Source organism: Photinus pyralis, unplaced genomic scaffold (genome assembly GCF_008802855.1).
Source record: "Photinus pyralis isolate 1611_PpyrPB1 unplaced genomic scaffold, Ppyr1.3 Ppyr1.4_LG2, whole genome shotgun sequence".
Classification (NCBI taxonomy): domain Eukaryota; kingdom Metazoa; phylum Arthropoda; class Insecta; order Coleoptera; family Lampyridae; genus Photinus; species Photinus pyralis.
This window is the reverse complement of record NW_022170403.1, coordinates 14499350-14512696: the sequence shown is the minus strand read 5'-3', so window position 1 is coordinate 14512696 and position 13347 is coordinate 14499350. Positions and strand designations below refer to the sequence as shown.

Below are 13347 nucleotides of genomic sequence, written 5' to 3'. Positions count from 1 at the left end.
ACTGACAAAACTAGAACCAAATCTTTTATGTACTTCCTACTGCAAAAATCCTAAAGCAAAAAGACAGTTACATCAACAAGAGGTATAAATTAGGAAAAACAATTATGGGCATTCAATTATATAAAACAGACATCTACCATTATTTTTAGCGGATTTTCCAACGAATTTGGGTGCGGTATTGCAGGCACTTTCTCTGTCCGTCCGTCCTTCCGAGGCCTTAACTATTCTTACAGTCTATAATATATTTAGTTTGTTCTTTGAATTCGATTTCTTATCTCTGGGCAAGAAAAATCTTCACTTTCAGTTTTGGAAATAACGGATGGCACTCTATAAATATTGTGACCAGCACTACTGTGATTGTAACTGTCTACTTACTAAGGATCTGTATCTTGGTTTTTAATTTAGGTACAGTGGAGGGAGGATGGAGAGAAAGCAAATTCTACAAGCCACTTGTCGAAAACCGAACAGATTGATTGAGAACATAATCCGTTCCTATTATTTTGGCAGCGTCAACCACGCTATTCAAACTGAACCTTTGTTTTAGCCACAACATCGCGTCCCTGACTTTACGACAATCAAATGGGGAATTTGCATTCCATCGGAGTGTACTGCAAAGGAATTGGAGGTATCTCTAAAAACGGAATTCGGGATAAAGGCAAAAGTTCGTGAAAACATGTGCAGGAGAGCAAATCAAGGTTCTCGGCCGCTAAGTTTCGGAGACTACGTTGCAAGGTAAATCTAATATATAAAAATCTCGTGTCATGGTGATGTTTTGTGGTTGCACTCGTCCTCCTCCAAGAAAACATTGACTGATAGCCGGTATGAAGTTCGCGGGTTTTGGTAACCCTTTATAAAGCCTAGTGTTGTCAGGGTAGCTTTGTGAATTGGTAAAACTTTAATGTCAACGATTCTTACCCTTACGTAAATTGCTTCGAAAATTTCTACAAACTGATAAGTATAACTAAGATACATATGTTGCCACGACCTGGTTTGCGTTCTGGTAATGGTGGTGTAGGTACATACACTTCATCTCTGATGTGTCCCCACCAGGAAAAAACAGGGGGTATGCTATCAAGAGATCTTGGAGGCCAATTTACTAACGTAAACAAAACAATGAGTTTTTCTTTCCCGTCGTAGTAGGTACCAACGAAAGTGATCTTAAAACATATTAACCTGGTTATAATGACAGTCGAAATCAGGAACATCATTTGATAACTCTGTAGGTATAATGTTTCCTAAGTAGTAGTTAAGGAAAAATGATATGCGGTTGTATAGAGCGGTGGGGTGAAGAAAGAGAACATTCTGAAAATTATTTTTAGTTTCGAACAATCATCGCTAGAATACTAAAAAAGCAAGCCAAAATAGAAAAACGAGATTTTCCCTGAAATGTTAAATCAAATTAAATTTTGTAAGCAGTTCCACAAATTGGAAAGTTTGGAAAAAAATGCTCTTATGTAGGTATTAATTGTTCTCGGTCTTGAAAAATAAGGAGAAGAGAGGGGTGAAAATGTGGTTTATCAATATAAAGTAACTTTTTTTCAGAGCATGGCATATTTTGACAATCTTTTGTTTAAATATTAGTTTAAAGAATTGCTGAAATAAATTTCTTGAGGTAGGCCAATTAAATAAAGATTTATTTTAGTGTTTACTTCGGCCGCACGAACGATGAGATTGTGTAAATGTGGCGACATCCCCATTATGAAAATATGCTAGTATAGCCTCTAGGTTTGACTTATTATTTTACCACAATAGTTGTAAGTACATGTATTTTCACTTATTAGTGCGGCTCCCATTCGACATGGCTCAGGAAACACACTTCTACGAAATAAAACTAGGTAATACAGGAGGATTAATAAATTTAGAAACATTCAATACAGGTACAGCAATAAAAAAATTTTAAAAAATAAGATAAACCCAACAGATTTAAAAATGTATATTGTACCTATGTGTTTTAATGTAAAATACGTCAATGATTTGTGTGCTTATTTTTAGGGCGTTTTTTATGACATTACTGCTGGTTGTTATAGTTTCTACCTTATTGGCGAACAACCAGGAAATCTTGAGCAACAATGAAGGTAAGTCCATCACTAAAACTAATAAATACAAACAGACGGTTTTTACCTTAAGATAAAACAAAGTTAAATAGTGGTGCACTGTATAACAGGTAGACAGTGTTCTCAGGTTGCGAGGGATAGCATGGTTAACTTTCTTATTATTAAAGATAGAGAATTGGTTAAATGGACATAATTATAATTGTTTTGTCGTCTCGAATATATTTTGTTTGCTTTTTTTAATTCAACACAGTCTACTTGATTAAGATGTAAAAAAATTGTTGATAATAATATAGAAAACTGGTATTTTATGTTTAATCATACCTCGTTGAAACAAAAATCTCAACATCCAATACAGCACCAATATTGTAACGAGAACATTTTTATTTGAATTTTTTGGCGATTTTTTCTCGTCGAATTGCTATGGAAGGGGTTTGTACTTCGTTTTGAATGAGTAAAGTTTCTTTCTTGTTTACAGGTAAATTTATGCGAATACTTTTCAGTTTTGCTTTACAAAGTAATTGGAAGAGACTAAAACATATTTCCAATGGTGACGAGACTATAAATGTGAATAATAACAATAATAACTGCACAAAATATGCAAAGAAGGAAGATGGCGAAATAAAAGCAGTACACGGAATACGTGCCATAAGTGCAATAGCTTTACTAATGTGCCATAAATCGCTGGCTTTAATGTATAATCCATACATTAATAGAACGGCTACAATTGAGGTAAGCATATAAGGATGTTATTGCTCAACTTCATGCATGTGCAATTATCAGCAGAAAAAAAAAGAGAAATGCAATTCATTGCAAAAAATGAGTACCTACCCAGCTTTAATAACGGGCGATCAAAAATGAGTTGCTGTCGAGTCGCCTTTGGAAATTCAAGTTAACGATTTCCCATGTAAACAAAAATTTCAAAGGTGACTCGACAGCAACTCCTTTTTGATCGCATAGTATTATTGACAAGTCACAACTAGACGTAGGTATATTGTACGAAGACGTTACCTGAATCTCATATTCCTTCAAATAAATTTTTGTTAAATTTTTTTGATGCAATCGCTGTAATTGCTAGGCATATATGGTAAAAAAATCACTTCAGCTTCAACGTTCAATAATTGTCCTATATTGAGACCAATGTGTATCAGTACCTCCTACTCTCGTTTTCTGAATATTAGGGCCATCTTTTTAAGGGGTCCCGTCCAGGACGTCAAAATGTAACGTTTATTGTCCCAAAGTTTGCTGCCATCTCAAAAACGTTTAACAATTCTGAAAATGGTGCTCTTCGGTATTTCTCGTTGGATTTTACGCTATTTCTCCTCCATATTTCGCAAAACGTAGTAGATGCGCATTGCTCTGGACAAATTTTTGCTTGATATTGATATTTAGATTTGCGCTGAAGCAGAAGCCAGAGTCAAACCGTATAGTTTCCTTTAGAAGATGTTTAAGTTTATTTTTCTTTGCTTTACCTATACAGGGTGGTGCCTAGCGCGACGGTAATTCTTTATAGCCAGTTACTAGCTCCCCTAATTATTTTAGAACAAAAGTCAAAATACTTTTTTTTTAGAGAAAAAATACTGCACTGCATAATACTGCACAATACTATACTTACTTATAATTTCCTGTTTTTAAAGTAGTTAGAGCGCCTAGGTAAAAGTAACAAGAAGTTGGTGAAAATTTGGTCACTTATTCTCTGAGAGACGCACTTTCTAATGGTCAAAAGAAAAAAGTGTTCCTATGTGCCGTTTCTGAGATATTTGACAGTAAAAGCAGGGTATTTTAACATGGGCTCTTATGGACAGACTCAGTTTTTCTGAGCTAGCGAAGGTTTTTGTATCAAGACTTACTTAAATGAGACGGGTCTCATTAGACGCGAAATTTTGTGACGAATCTAAATATGCACGGAAAAGTACATGTTCATGATGTAATAAGGAAGATATTTACCGCCGAAGCGGCGTGTGTTCTGGCGCGGCGGCGCGCTATGCAGTACGCGTTTTAATCTGATGACTTTTCCACTAGGTCTAGTATATAACTGAGCTAGGACAATCATTTCCTTCTTCACAAAAGGCATGGTGTCTTTCAGAAAGAACACCAAAACCAGCGATATTTATAAAGGGCTGCACACGTCTTGTTGACACACTGATCGGATCGAGATCAAGATAGCGGCTGGGGCATCTCTGGCGCCAACATCGAAAAACCAAAAAACTACATTTCTATAAATCAGTGATGCTTTGGAACCTTTGAACAAACTACAAGCGCATCGCATCTACCTACTATTAAGTTATCCTTGTTTGACGTCGCACGTCGAACGATTTTCATATTTAATTCTGTTTCAACTAACCAACGCCGACGCAAGAAAAAGCGTCTATTGGGTAATGTTTTTAGAAGAATGCAATGCTGCATCTCCATGAGATACTATTTGTTTATCATTTTCCGGAACCAGAGCCTACATAATCGAAGAAAAAGAAATAGATTTGAGGAAGAATATTGTTCTTAAACTTTAATTCGGGTTTTTCGCTACTGCTGCCAAAATGTTGAATGTAGGTATTTTCGTTTTCATGATGATTTTGACGGACATTTTGAACGTTATTGCACTTGCAGTTATTTAACACTATGCCTGTTCTTTCAAACTTCTGTCTACTATGGTAGTTGGTACTGTTTGGAATCGGCCCATTTGGGTACTACTTCACACTAAATAAAGAGGTTACTTAGTGGGCATAAAACTTTCTCTTCAGTTAAATTTCAATTTAAATTTAAATTTCAAAGGCAAATAATGTAAAGTTATCGCTGTTTTTTTAGTTAATTCCAAGGCATATCTGATTTAATGTAAAATGAACCTTTTTATTTTGTCGATTTCTACTGTTTTGAAAAACGGAAAATTATAAGTAATAGATAGTATGAACAGATGCAGTATATTTTTGTGGTGTCATATTTCCTTTTCAAAGTTTTCTTTTTACACTACTGTACGGTAGGTAAAATCACGATCCCATTCCTATACCCTCTTGAATGATATTGGGAGAAATATATGAATATTATATTATTATAGAAATTAGAAAGTTTTTCCATTAACCCATATACCTAATTAACCTGAGTGAACCTAAGACACATATTTTATTGCACAGTACATTGTAATGTTAATATATTTTAGGTTTTTAGTCAACAGTGGACTGTCATAGGACGAACTGCAATTGTATATACGGACTGCTTTATGTTGATAAGCGGTTTGCTGACCACCCATTCTGTACTAAAGGATTTACAACTACACGGTTCCTTGAGATTTTTAGATAGACTACGTAATAGGATTTTCAGGTAAGTGCGATATATTTATCTAACTACTACTTTCTGCGTACGTAAGTAGGTATTCTGTCGGAAGGTTTCGCCATTCTGTTGTACCTACCTAAAATGGTGCAGTGCACAACGGAATCATTGTTTTATGAAATGAATTTGGAAAAGGGAAAAATTTACTGTGCCATCAAGGGAGGCAACATGAACAATTTGTTTGCGCGATACATCAGGGGATAATCCCTATTCTATTTAGCAAGTAAATATATACTTATATCCTTACTTTGCATACAATATAAGTAATATACTTATACATTTTTTTCCACTTCGAGGATTAAGATTACTTTACTCCCACAAGAATAGGGGTAACTTTTAATTTAGTACCTCCTTAGGGCCCATCCTCGGGCCCCTCTCGGTATACACGCGATGAAAATAGTTGGAATAAGGTGAAAAAAATCGGTTAATATGGTTTAATCAAAGAATATTAGGGCCACCATGCTTAAAAAGAGCCCCGGAAAATATGCAAAACTAATTTTGAAATAATTCAAGGTGGCAAATAGAAAGCCCCCAAAGCGACCCGGTACCTTCCGCGCCATAATTAGGTATTAATTATTTCCGTTTTGACAGATGTACGCTTTTTTCGTTTCTTTTTCGGTTTATTGTCTTCAGGTTTATACAAACTCGTCTTTTTCAAGACGCATAGGTACTTATGTACGATCTTATAAGGTATATATAATTCGCTTAGGTGTAAAACTAGGTGTTTAGGTGTACTTAGGTATATAAGTATATATATTATACCTATATAACGTATACCCTTTTAATTCAACCTAAATAATTGTTGTTATCCAATCACAGTGTCCCTGCAATAGGATCTTTCTCGACGCCCATCTAAAATGAGGCTTCCCCAGGTAGCACACTGTCGTCAAAATGGCGTCAATTTTACCTACCATGTAATCACCACGTACGTCATTTGGAAGGTCAAAAAGACGTTTATATCACCCTAAATAGACGTACTATTGACACAGGTAAAATGACGTTATTCATTGACGTACTATAGAACGTCATTAGTGACGTCCTATTAGACGTCTTCAAAACGTTGTATGGACGTTCTTGGTGACGATTTTGAATTGTAATGAAATAAATTTATAATGGAAAAACGTATATTAAAAATAAAAAAATACACTCTAGAAATAAACTAAATGGATAATAAAGTAATGCACAAATCTATTTTCTATTTAACAAATTAGAATTAGAAAAATTCGTTTTAAAATACATTCTATGCTTTAATTTCATCGAAGGTGTGGATTAATGGGAATGAAGCCCAATTATTATTTTTTGCAGGCAGTACTAAACACTTTCCCATAACTTCATCAAGAGAGCTTATTTCAATATTATGTGATAAATCGGATAAAAGATAGATATTTAGATCTTTCGAGTTTAAAGGATAGGTGTATATAGAATTATATGTCTGAAAAAATTTGCCAACAATTAATATATTATCTTGCATTAAAATGATATTTTGAATTTGCAAAACTTTTCCTTTATTTGTTATACAATAGGAGTTTGCTTTTGAATAAGAATGAACACAAATTTCAAAACCCTTATGGAAACACTTGAGAAATTGTTTGCAATTATCAGCTGCAATTTGTGGAGGTACTGGTCCTGAATCATGAGGAAAAAGCATATTTGCGGGTGGATGCATCTGATTTACATTAAAACGAATATTTTGTATTTCCTGTATTCTACAACAGGCCTGCTGTAGTGTGTTGGTAGGTGATCTAATCAAACGTTTAATTTGCCCCAGAAAATTTTCAAAAGGAAAACAAGAAAATTGATCCAAAGGCCCATATTTAATTACATCATCAGATAGATGTAATAAAATATGAATATTATAAATTAAAAACTGGGATCCATATAATTTCTCACAATGTTTCACAAATGTATTTAGCAATTCATTAGCATATGAACATCCAAATTTTGATATCAAATGTTTTGAAGATAGAATTAATATTGCGACATGAAATAGAAGGAAATGTTCATAAACAGCTTTATGTGTGTTACTATTTAAAACAACTGCTCCTAAATATAATAAGAATGTGCGAAATTCAGTTGCTTTCCACCTTTGAACTTCACTAAGTGACCGGGGCTTCCTATTAAAATCAGAAGGAATATGTTGCTTCCATGAAATTAACATATTAGAAATAGCATTCACCTTTTGATTGGGCAACCTTGTTGTTAACGCACCATTTAACCAAAAACAAAGTAGTTTCCTCATAACACCTAAACAACAGGCATGCATGTAATCTATTGGGAACACAGAGACTAATCCAATACCTAACTTTAATAACGGAGAAATTCCGGTATGATGGTCTTCGTCCTGCTGAAGAAGAAATGAAGAATCTGTTCGCTTTGAAAAAGAGTCAGTTTCAAAAATTATTCTACCGTCTTTATATTTGCCAGGATTTGTACATTTTTCACAGCTTGAATATCCGCTGTGTGATTTTATATGTTTAATAAAAGCTCTGGCTGGAGCATCACAAAGAAAGCTATGCACACTAATGTTATAAACTTTGGAATTATATTCAAATCCATTATGTATTATTAAATTTAATTCTTCAATAAAATCATTTAAAAACAATTCCAAGGGTTTTGGTTTTGATGTACCCGAAAATATGCCCACAACGAACGGTTTACTCTTAAAATTTTTTACAAGTGCTAATATTGGCCAGAATTGTTGATTTGAACTTTTAAATAGCGGTATACCATCAATATTAAAACTAATTTCTATTTTATCTTTAATTTCAGAAATTGTTGAAAGTACAAATGAAAGACCAGTTTTTAACCCAAAATAATAAAACTGACCATCTCCAACTTTGGTAGTATTAACTTGTCTAGGCGTTCCCAATAAGGTTTTAGAACTTAGCGGAAGTTCTGGATGAAAGCGATGTAATATATGTAATAAACTGGTAATAGCTATATGTGGGATATTAAAAGTAACACACCAATGCATTAAGCTGACCAGTAAAGATGGCTCTAAAATATCCTGTGAAGGAAGTAAAAATGGATAATTGGTCTGAGAGTCGTTGGCGTTAGGATTTTCATTATTGTTTGCAACAAATTCCTCATGTAAAAATGGATGTAATATAGGCGAGTTAATTTCTCTAAGAATAGAGTTGGGATTTTCAGGTACAGAAGATGTTGACGGTAGTGGTGTACTTGATGAAGTATTGTTAAGTGTTTGTTGAACTGACTGTGCCACCCTACGAAGAAATTGCCGCTTACCAACAATAGGTTTTAATTTACGCCTTATCCTTTTGTGCATCTTTCTTTTTCAATCTTTCTTGTGAGTGTTTCAACCACACTTTGATGGTATCTTCAACCTCTTTATCGGATGCGTTAGGAAACCCCTTCTTTACAGCACCTTAAACAAAATAGCATGGATTAATATAAATGGTAAACGAACTTGTGATGACTAAATCCTTCAATATTAAATCGGAGAATGCTCTTTTAATTGATCTTTGGCCATAGTAATTAAATTTAGAGCTAACACTATCGGATAGAACCAGGGGAGAGTCGGTGAATTGTGCGCATCTAAGCGATAAAATTCGTATTTTCCAAACTATTGTAAATTCAACTCTTAAATTTGGTAGTATTGTTCTCTGTTATGTTGGTTATTACCCAAATCAATCAAAAATGATTTAAATATTCATGTTGATGATAGGGAAAAAATAAGAGGAAAAGTGGCACTGCGCATGATTATCCACCCTATGCGGTTAATTGTGCGCACCAGGTGGGGTAATTGTGCGCAAGTAGAAAAACATTAAGAGGAAGGTGTATAATCAATACGAGGTACATTTTATTTTACTGAAACATTCTATGACCTTTGAAATGTCACCTAACGGTCGCAAAAGTCACAAACGTAACCTTCTGCGGAATCGACACCACTACAAAGCTCATGCGCCCATCTGGAATTCCAAATTTTCTACCTGCTTCTCTAATTGTCCCACCATTTGTAATAAACAATAAGGCTTTTCTCATTTGACTAGCGTCCCAGGAGGCTTTATTGGATTTTCGGGTATATTTTGGCATCTGTGTGAAGATAAATACCAATAGAACATGAAACATTTTAAAGTCGGATAATTGTGCGCATCGCGCACCATTAGCCGACATCTACAAAATATTTATAAAAATTCACCAAAACAAAACTACAAATGATTTATCATAAATAGCATGCTACAATAATAATCAGATCCGTATTGCATAGCTTGCTATACTTACCGAAGCAAAAACGTCCTAATTTACAAAGGTAACACTTAATTACACAAGCACGAAAATTACAGTAAATCAGTTGACTTAACCTTCAGACAATATAGTAGGCGTGTTTACCTCAAAAATAGCGCGAATTTTACCTGTAGTTCATGTAATACCTAGAAGATGTCGCTATATGTTTCACTTCGTGAAAACAAAGGACGATTCAAATAATATCATGGTGCGCACCATTTGCCGCTGCGCACGGTTATCCGACTCTCCCCAATATGTTTAAGAATTCTGTTAGCTTTTGATGAAACAGTATTACCACCCAGAGTAGCCAAATACGATCTCTGAAAATTAATTCACAAATAATTGTCCCTAGATTATAATTAAATATCATACCAAAGCGTCAAATGTTTCCACGTTATTGGTGAGATAAATATTTAGTTCGTCTAATTCTTCAACCGTTTGGATAGGCAATTTGTATGGTATATCTGGCATACCAAATGCCACAGTAACATTGATGCTCTGTTTAGCTATCCACGCTAAAATTTGATCATTTTGTTCTTTAATGGTTGAAACCAAAGCCACCAGTTTTTCTAAAATTGGGTGAATTTGTACTCAAATATATTCTGTGCATTTCATACCTGTTATAGTTAGTTGAGTTGAGGAAATTCCACTCGTTGAACCCGTCCTCGCAGCAAAATTATTTCTAATTATATCATGGTTATTTGTGGACCTGGGGGTATCTTGAGATTGTAATTGTAATTCAGTTCTTTGAACAACTATGGGTTCTGGAAAATTTGATAATGAGCATAATTAAGGAGTATAATTACAAATGTGTGGTGAAGAGATGAAAATGTAAGGGACAAACATAATACATACCAATTTGTGAGTGTACTTCAGAAGAACAGCTTGGTCTTTTTACAGGTGGGGGCCTGGAAAGCTCGAAATCATTACTGTCTTCATCATCAGATGATTGAGAAAGTTTTTTGGTCGCCTTCGATTTTCGTTTCTTGTTGCCTCTGCGATTGAGCTCTTCTTCACTTTCGAGGTTTGATGATACTTGAGCTTCTTTTGCTTTCTTTTTTGCTTTCAAAATATCATCTACAATTGTAAGACTAACATAAGCATCATGTCATGACAACAACATTTGACATTTTGAAAGCGGTGTCGTTGAAAATTTGGATTTCAGTACAAACTTTCGATTATGATGTATTGAATATTTATACAAAACTGTGTTATGGCCATATGCACAATCAAACTTAAGCAAAGTTTAGTTTAAACGTATCCATAGCAAAATTGTTAAGGCGATTGTTGCCATGGATGTTAAGCTAAACTCGGTTTAACTGACCCTACTTACGGCCATTTTTATTTCAACTAGTTGAAATAAAAATGACCATGTTTCAGTCTGGTTCAGACACTATGGAAATATGACTTGTCAATATTGAAAACGTAACCGATACTTCGGGTTCGCACGGACGCTGCACAGCAACTGCCTACTGCAGTGGATCGGGACAGCAGTCGCATGGTACGACAATGGTACTGTGCCGTGAATGTTGTGTGGTCTCATTCGTTCTTTCAGCATAGTAAAAGAATGCGGAACGTATGACTTTTTAACGTATGTCCAAATCCATGTGTGAAAGGAGCATAAAGGTAACCGTAGTATCTAAACCAGACAATACAGACAAAATACCTACTATAATCATGTAGTCATGGTCGAAACTACAGGGAAAAATTTAAAACAAGGAAAGAGAGGGAAAAAATGTTAACCTCAATACTCATAATTAGTATTTACTAACTAACCTGTTTCGTAAAATATTCTTGATACATTATACAATTGCCACGAACTTTCATCTACTGCTTCACGCTGTGACAGTGCCTTATCGAATTTACTTTGATCCTTAAATGGCGGCCAAAAAGCTTCTTTTTTCTTTGGTGTCAACCATAACGAAGGTATTGCGCAAACCCCTCCCCCATGATTATCATCAAATTCAACAATTGCGTACATAATGTGAATGCACCTGGGATCAAATAATTATTAGTTCAAAAAATTCAATTTTTATAATACCTACTTTAATTAAATAAAATAACACACGCCAAACTTTAACGATTAATAACTTGCTGCCATCTGCACTTACAGACACACTATGTGATTTGTGCACATGCCGTGCTTGAACGTTGCACGAAGCTGTTGCAAAACGTAACACGGAGACGAACGATGAGCCAGCCTAGCTTCGAAACCGTAAATGGCGCGAATTTAAAGCAGTACCTATTTCAATATTTATTACTTTGGATAATGAAAGTCTAACCAAACGCGTTGATTTTATAATCACTTTATATTTACAAAATTGTTAACTTTAATGGCTAAAGATAAATACTGATGTACGTCAATCGTACGTAAATTTGCGCCCGTCATAATGACAGTTTAAGAAAGACGTCATTTTGACCTACAGAAAGGAACGTATGACGTCTCAGACGATAAATGACTTTAAAATGTCGTCATAAAGACGAAGGGTGCTACCTGGGTCTATACCAGCGCAAAAACCCTATGTAAAAGTGTTTCGCGCCGTGTCTGTTTATTCTTAAACGAAACGTAATATTGCTAAAATTCAGTGATTATGATGTTTATAAAGGTGAGATCTAGGATTGTATCGAATTGTATTTTAAATAGTCACTTTAAATCATACGATACAGAGCGATAAAGAATTGCTATTTTAGACAATATTCAAAGGGTCGTAGATCTTAAACAAAAAAAATAGTAGCAAAACAAATTCGATACAATCCTAGCTTTAACCTTCCTTTGGCAAAATCCATTCACAGTAACTGAAAAAAGTTTATTATGTACCAGTAAACAGACACGGCCCGGGACGCTGCAACTGTAAAATTCTAGCAAAATTTTATTAGGAAAGTGCTGCCACGTCTTGCGGAATTCAAACTTCAGTTACGTGTTACCGCCCATTTGATAAAAGGAGGAGTTCATTCTTATCTTTCCAACATAATTGTAATCTACCGGAGTTCTTAGCAAAATAATTTTCTTTGAATTTTAACTAGAACCCTTTAGGAAAGTAGGCACTGTAGAAGCTTACTAATACGTACAACAATGGAAGTACGACATCTCCTATCTCAATCTCTGTGAATAGACGCTATAATGCAACAAAATATTATCCCCGATTTTCCGACTGTCTGTCCGTTCATTTGTCTGTCTACGCACAGTAAAGCCTTGCTCTTAGATCACCTATCGATTGCAGGTTGTCGCTGTACCGTTGCTTAGGCTGCGTTTACTCGTAGTTGTGCGAAGTAGGTACCAACAACCATTTGTGAAATTAAAGTTTTGGGTGCTACCTCAATCAATTTTGTGAAATATTGCCATTTCCGAAGTGACAGGTTGCACAATCATTTTACTTGCGAATCGGTCAAGTCGCCGTGGTAAAAAAATCTACTCAATTGAAAACAAATTGACTAAAATGAAATTAAAAAAATAAAATTTGGAATGTAAGAAAAGATTTGCTTCAGTCGCAGAGATTTTACTCGAGATTTTACATAGATACATTATTTTAAATTTAAACCATTTCCTAAATTAAGTTGGCTCACACAATTTAAAAATTAAAACATTAAAAAATCTAAGTGCAATACCTACCTAAATTTCTTTAAAACAGTAGTTCTGATCAAATATGTATTTATAGCTGTTGAAATTTCTCGTCTCCCGAATGTTGCCCAAGGTAAAAACCCCTTTAATTCTTATAGTAGGACTTGGTGT

The 13347-nt window shown here is 34.7% G+C and overlaps 2 protein-coding genes across 15 annotated transcripts in view; one reads left to right on the top strand and one right to left on the bottom strand.

Moving 5' to 3' along the window:
- The window catches only part of LOC116163551 (nose resistant to fluoxetine protein 6-like), a 39286-nt gene that overhangs the window by 17940 nt on the left and 7999 nt on the right, over window positions 1-13347 (top strand). Inside the window, exons 4-7 of the mRNA XM_031477540.1 lie at window positions 545-732; window positions 1993-2075; window positions 2530-2783; window positions 5203-5363. Of these exons, the coding sequence (XP_031333400.1) occupies window positions 545-732; window positions 1993-2075; window positions 2530-2783; window positions 5203-5363 (686 nt within the window). The remainder of the gene's footprint in view (window positions 1-544; window positions 733-1992; window positions 2076-2529; window positions 2784-5202; window positions 5364-13347) is intronic.
- On the bottom strand, window positions 6497-11768 carry LOC116163552. 14 transcript variants are annotated; one of them, XM_031477549.1, is made up of 7 exons: window positions 11663-11768; window positions 11394-11611; window positions 10473-10694; window positions 10235-10381; window positions 9990-10186; window positions 9913-9937; window positions 8490-8757 (listed from the first exon to the last, which is right to left on the bottom strand). In XM_031477549.1, the coding sequence occupies exons 2-7, from the start codon at window positions 11596-11598 to the stop codon at window positions 8636-8638; spliced, it is 918 nt and encodes a 305-aa protein (XP_031333409.1). In that variant the 5' UTR covers window positions 11599-11611; window positions 11663-11768; the 3' UTR covers window positions 8490-8635. The 14 variants fall into 14 exon arrangements, 10 of the variants coding, with proteins under 10 accessions (XP_031333403.1, XP_031333406.1, XP_031333407.1 ...); XM_031477548.1 differs by having other exon boundaries at window positions 8633-8898; window positions 9871-9937; XR_004143766.1 differs by having other exon boundaries at window positions 8640-8757; window positions 9746-9937.

What these genes read in the sequence shown, in the direction of transcription:
- LOC116163552 (XM_031477546.1), bottom strand. Translation starts at nt 8,658, where the DNA reads ATGCACAAAAGGATAAGGCGTAAATTAAAACCTATTGTTGGTAAGCGG.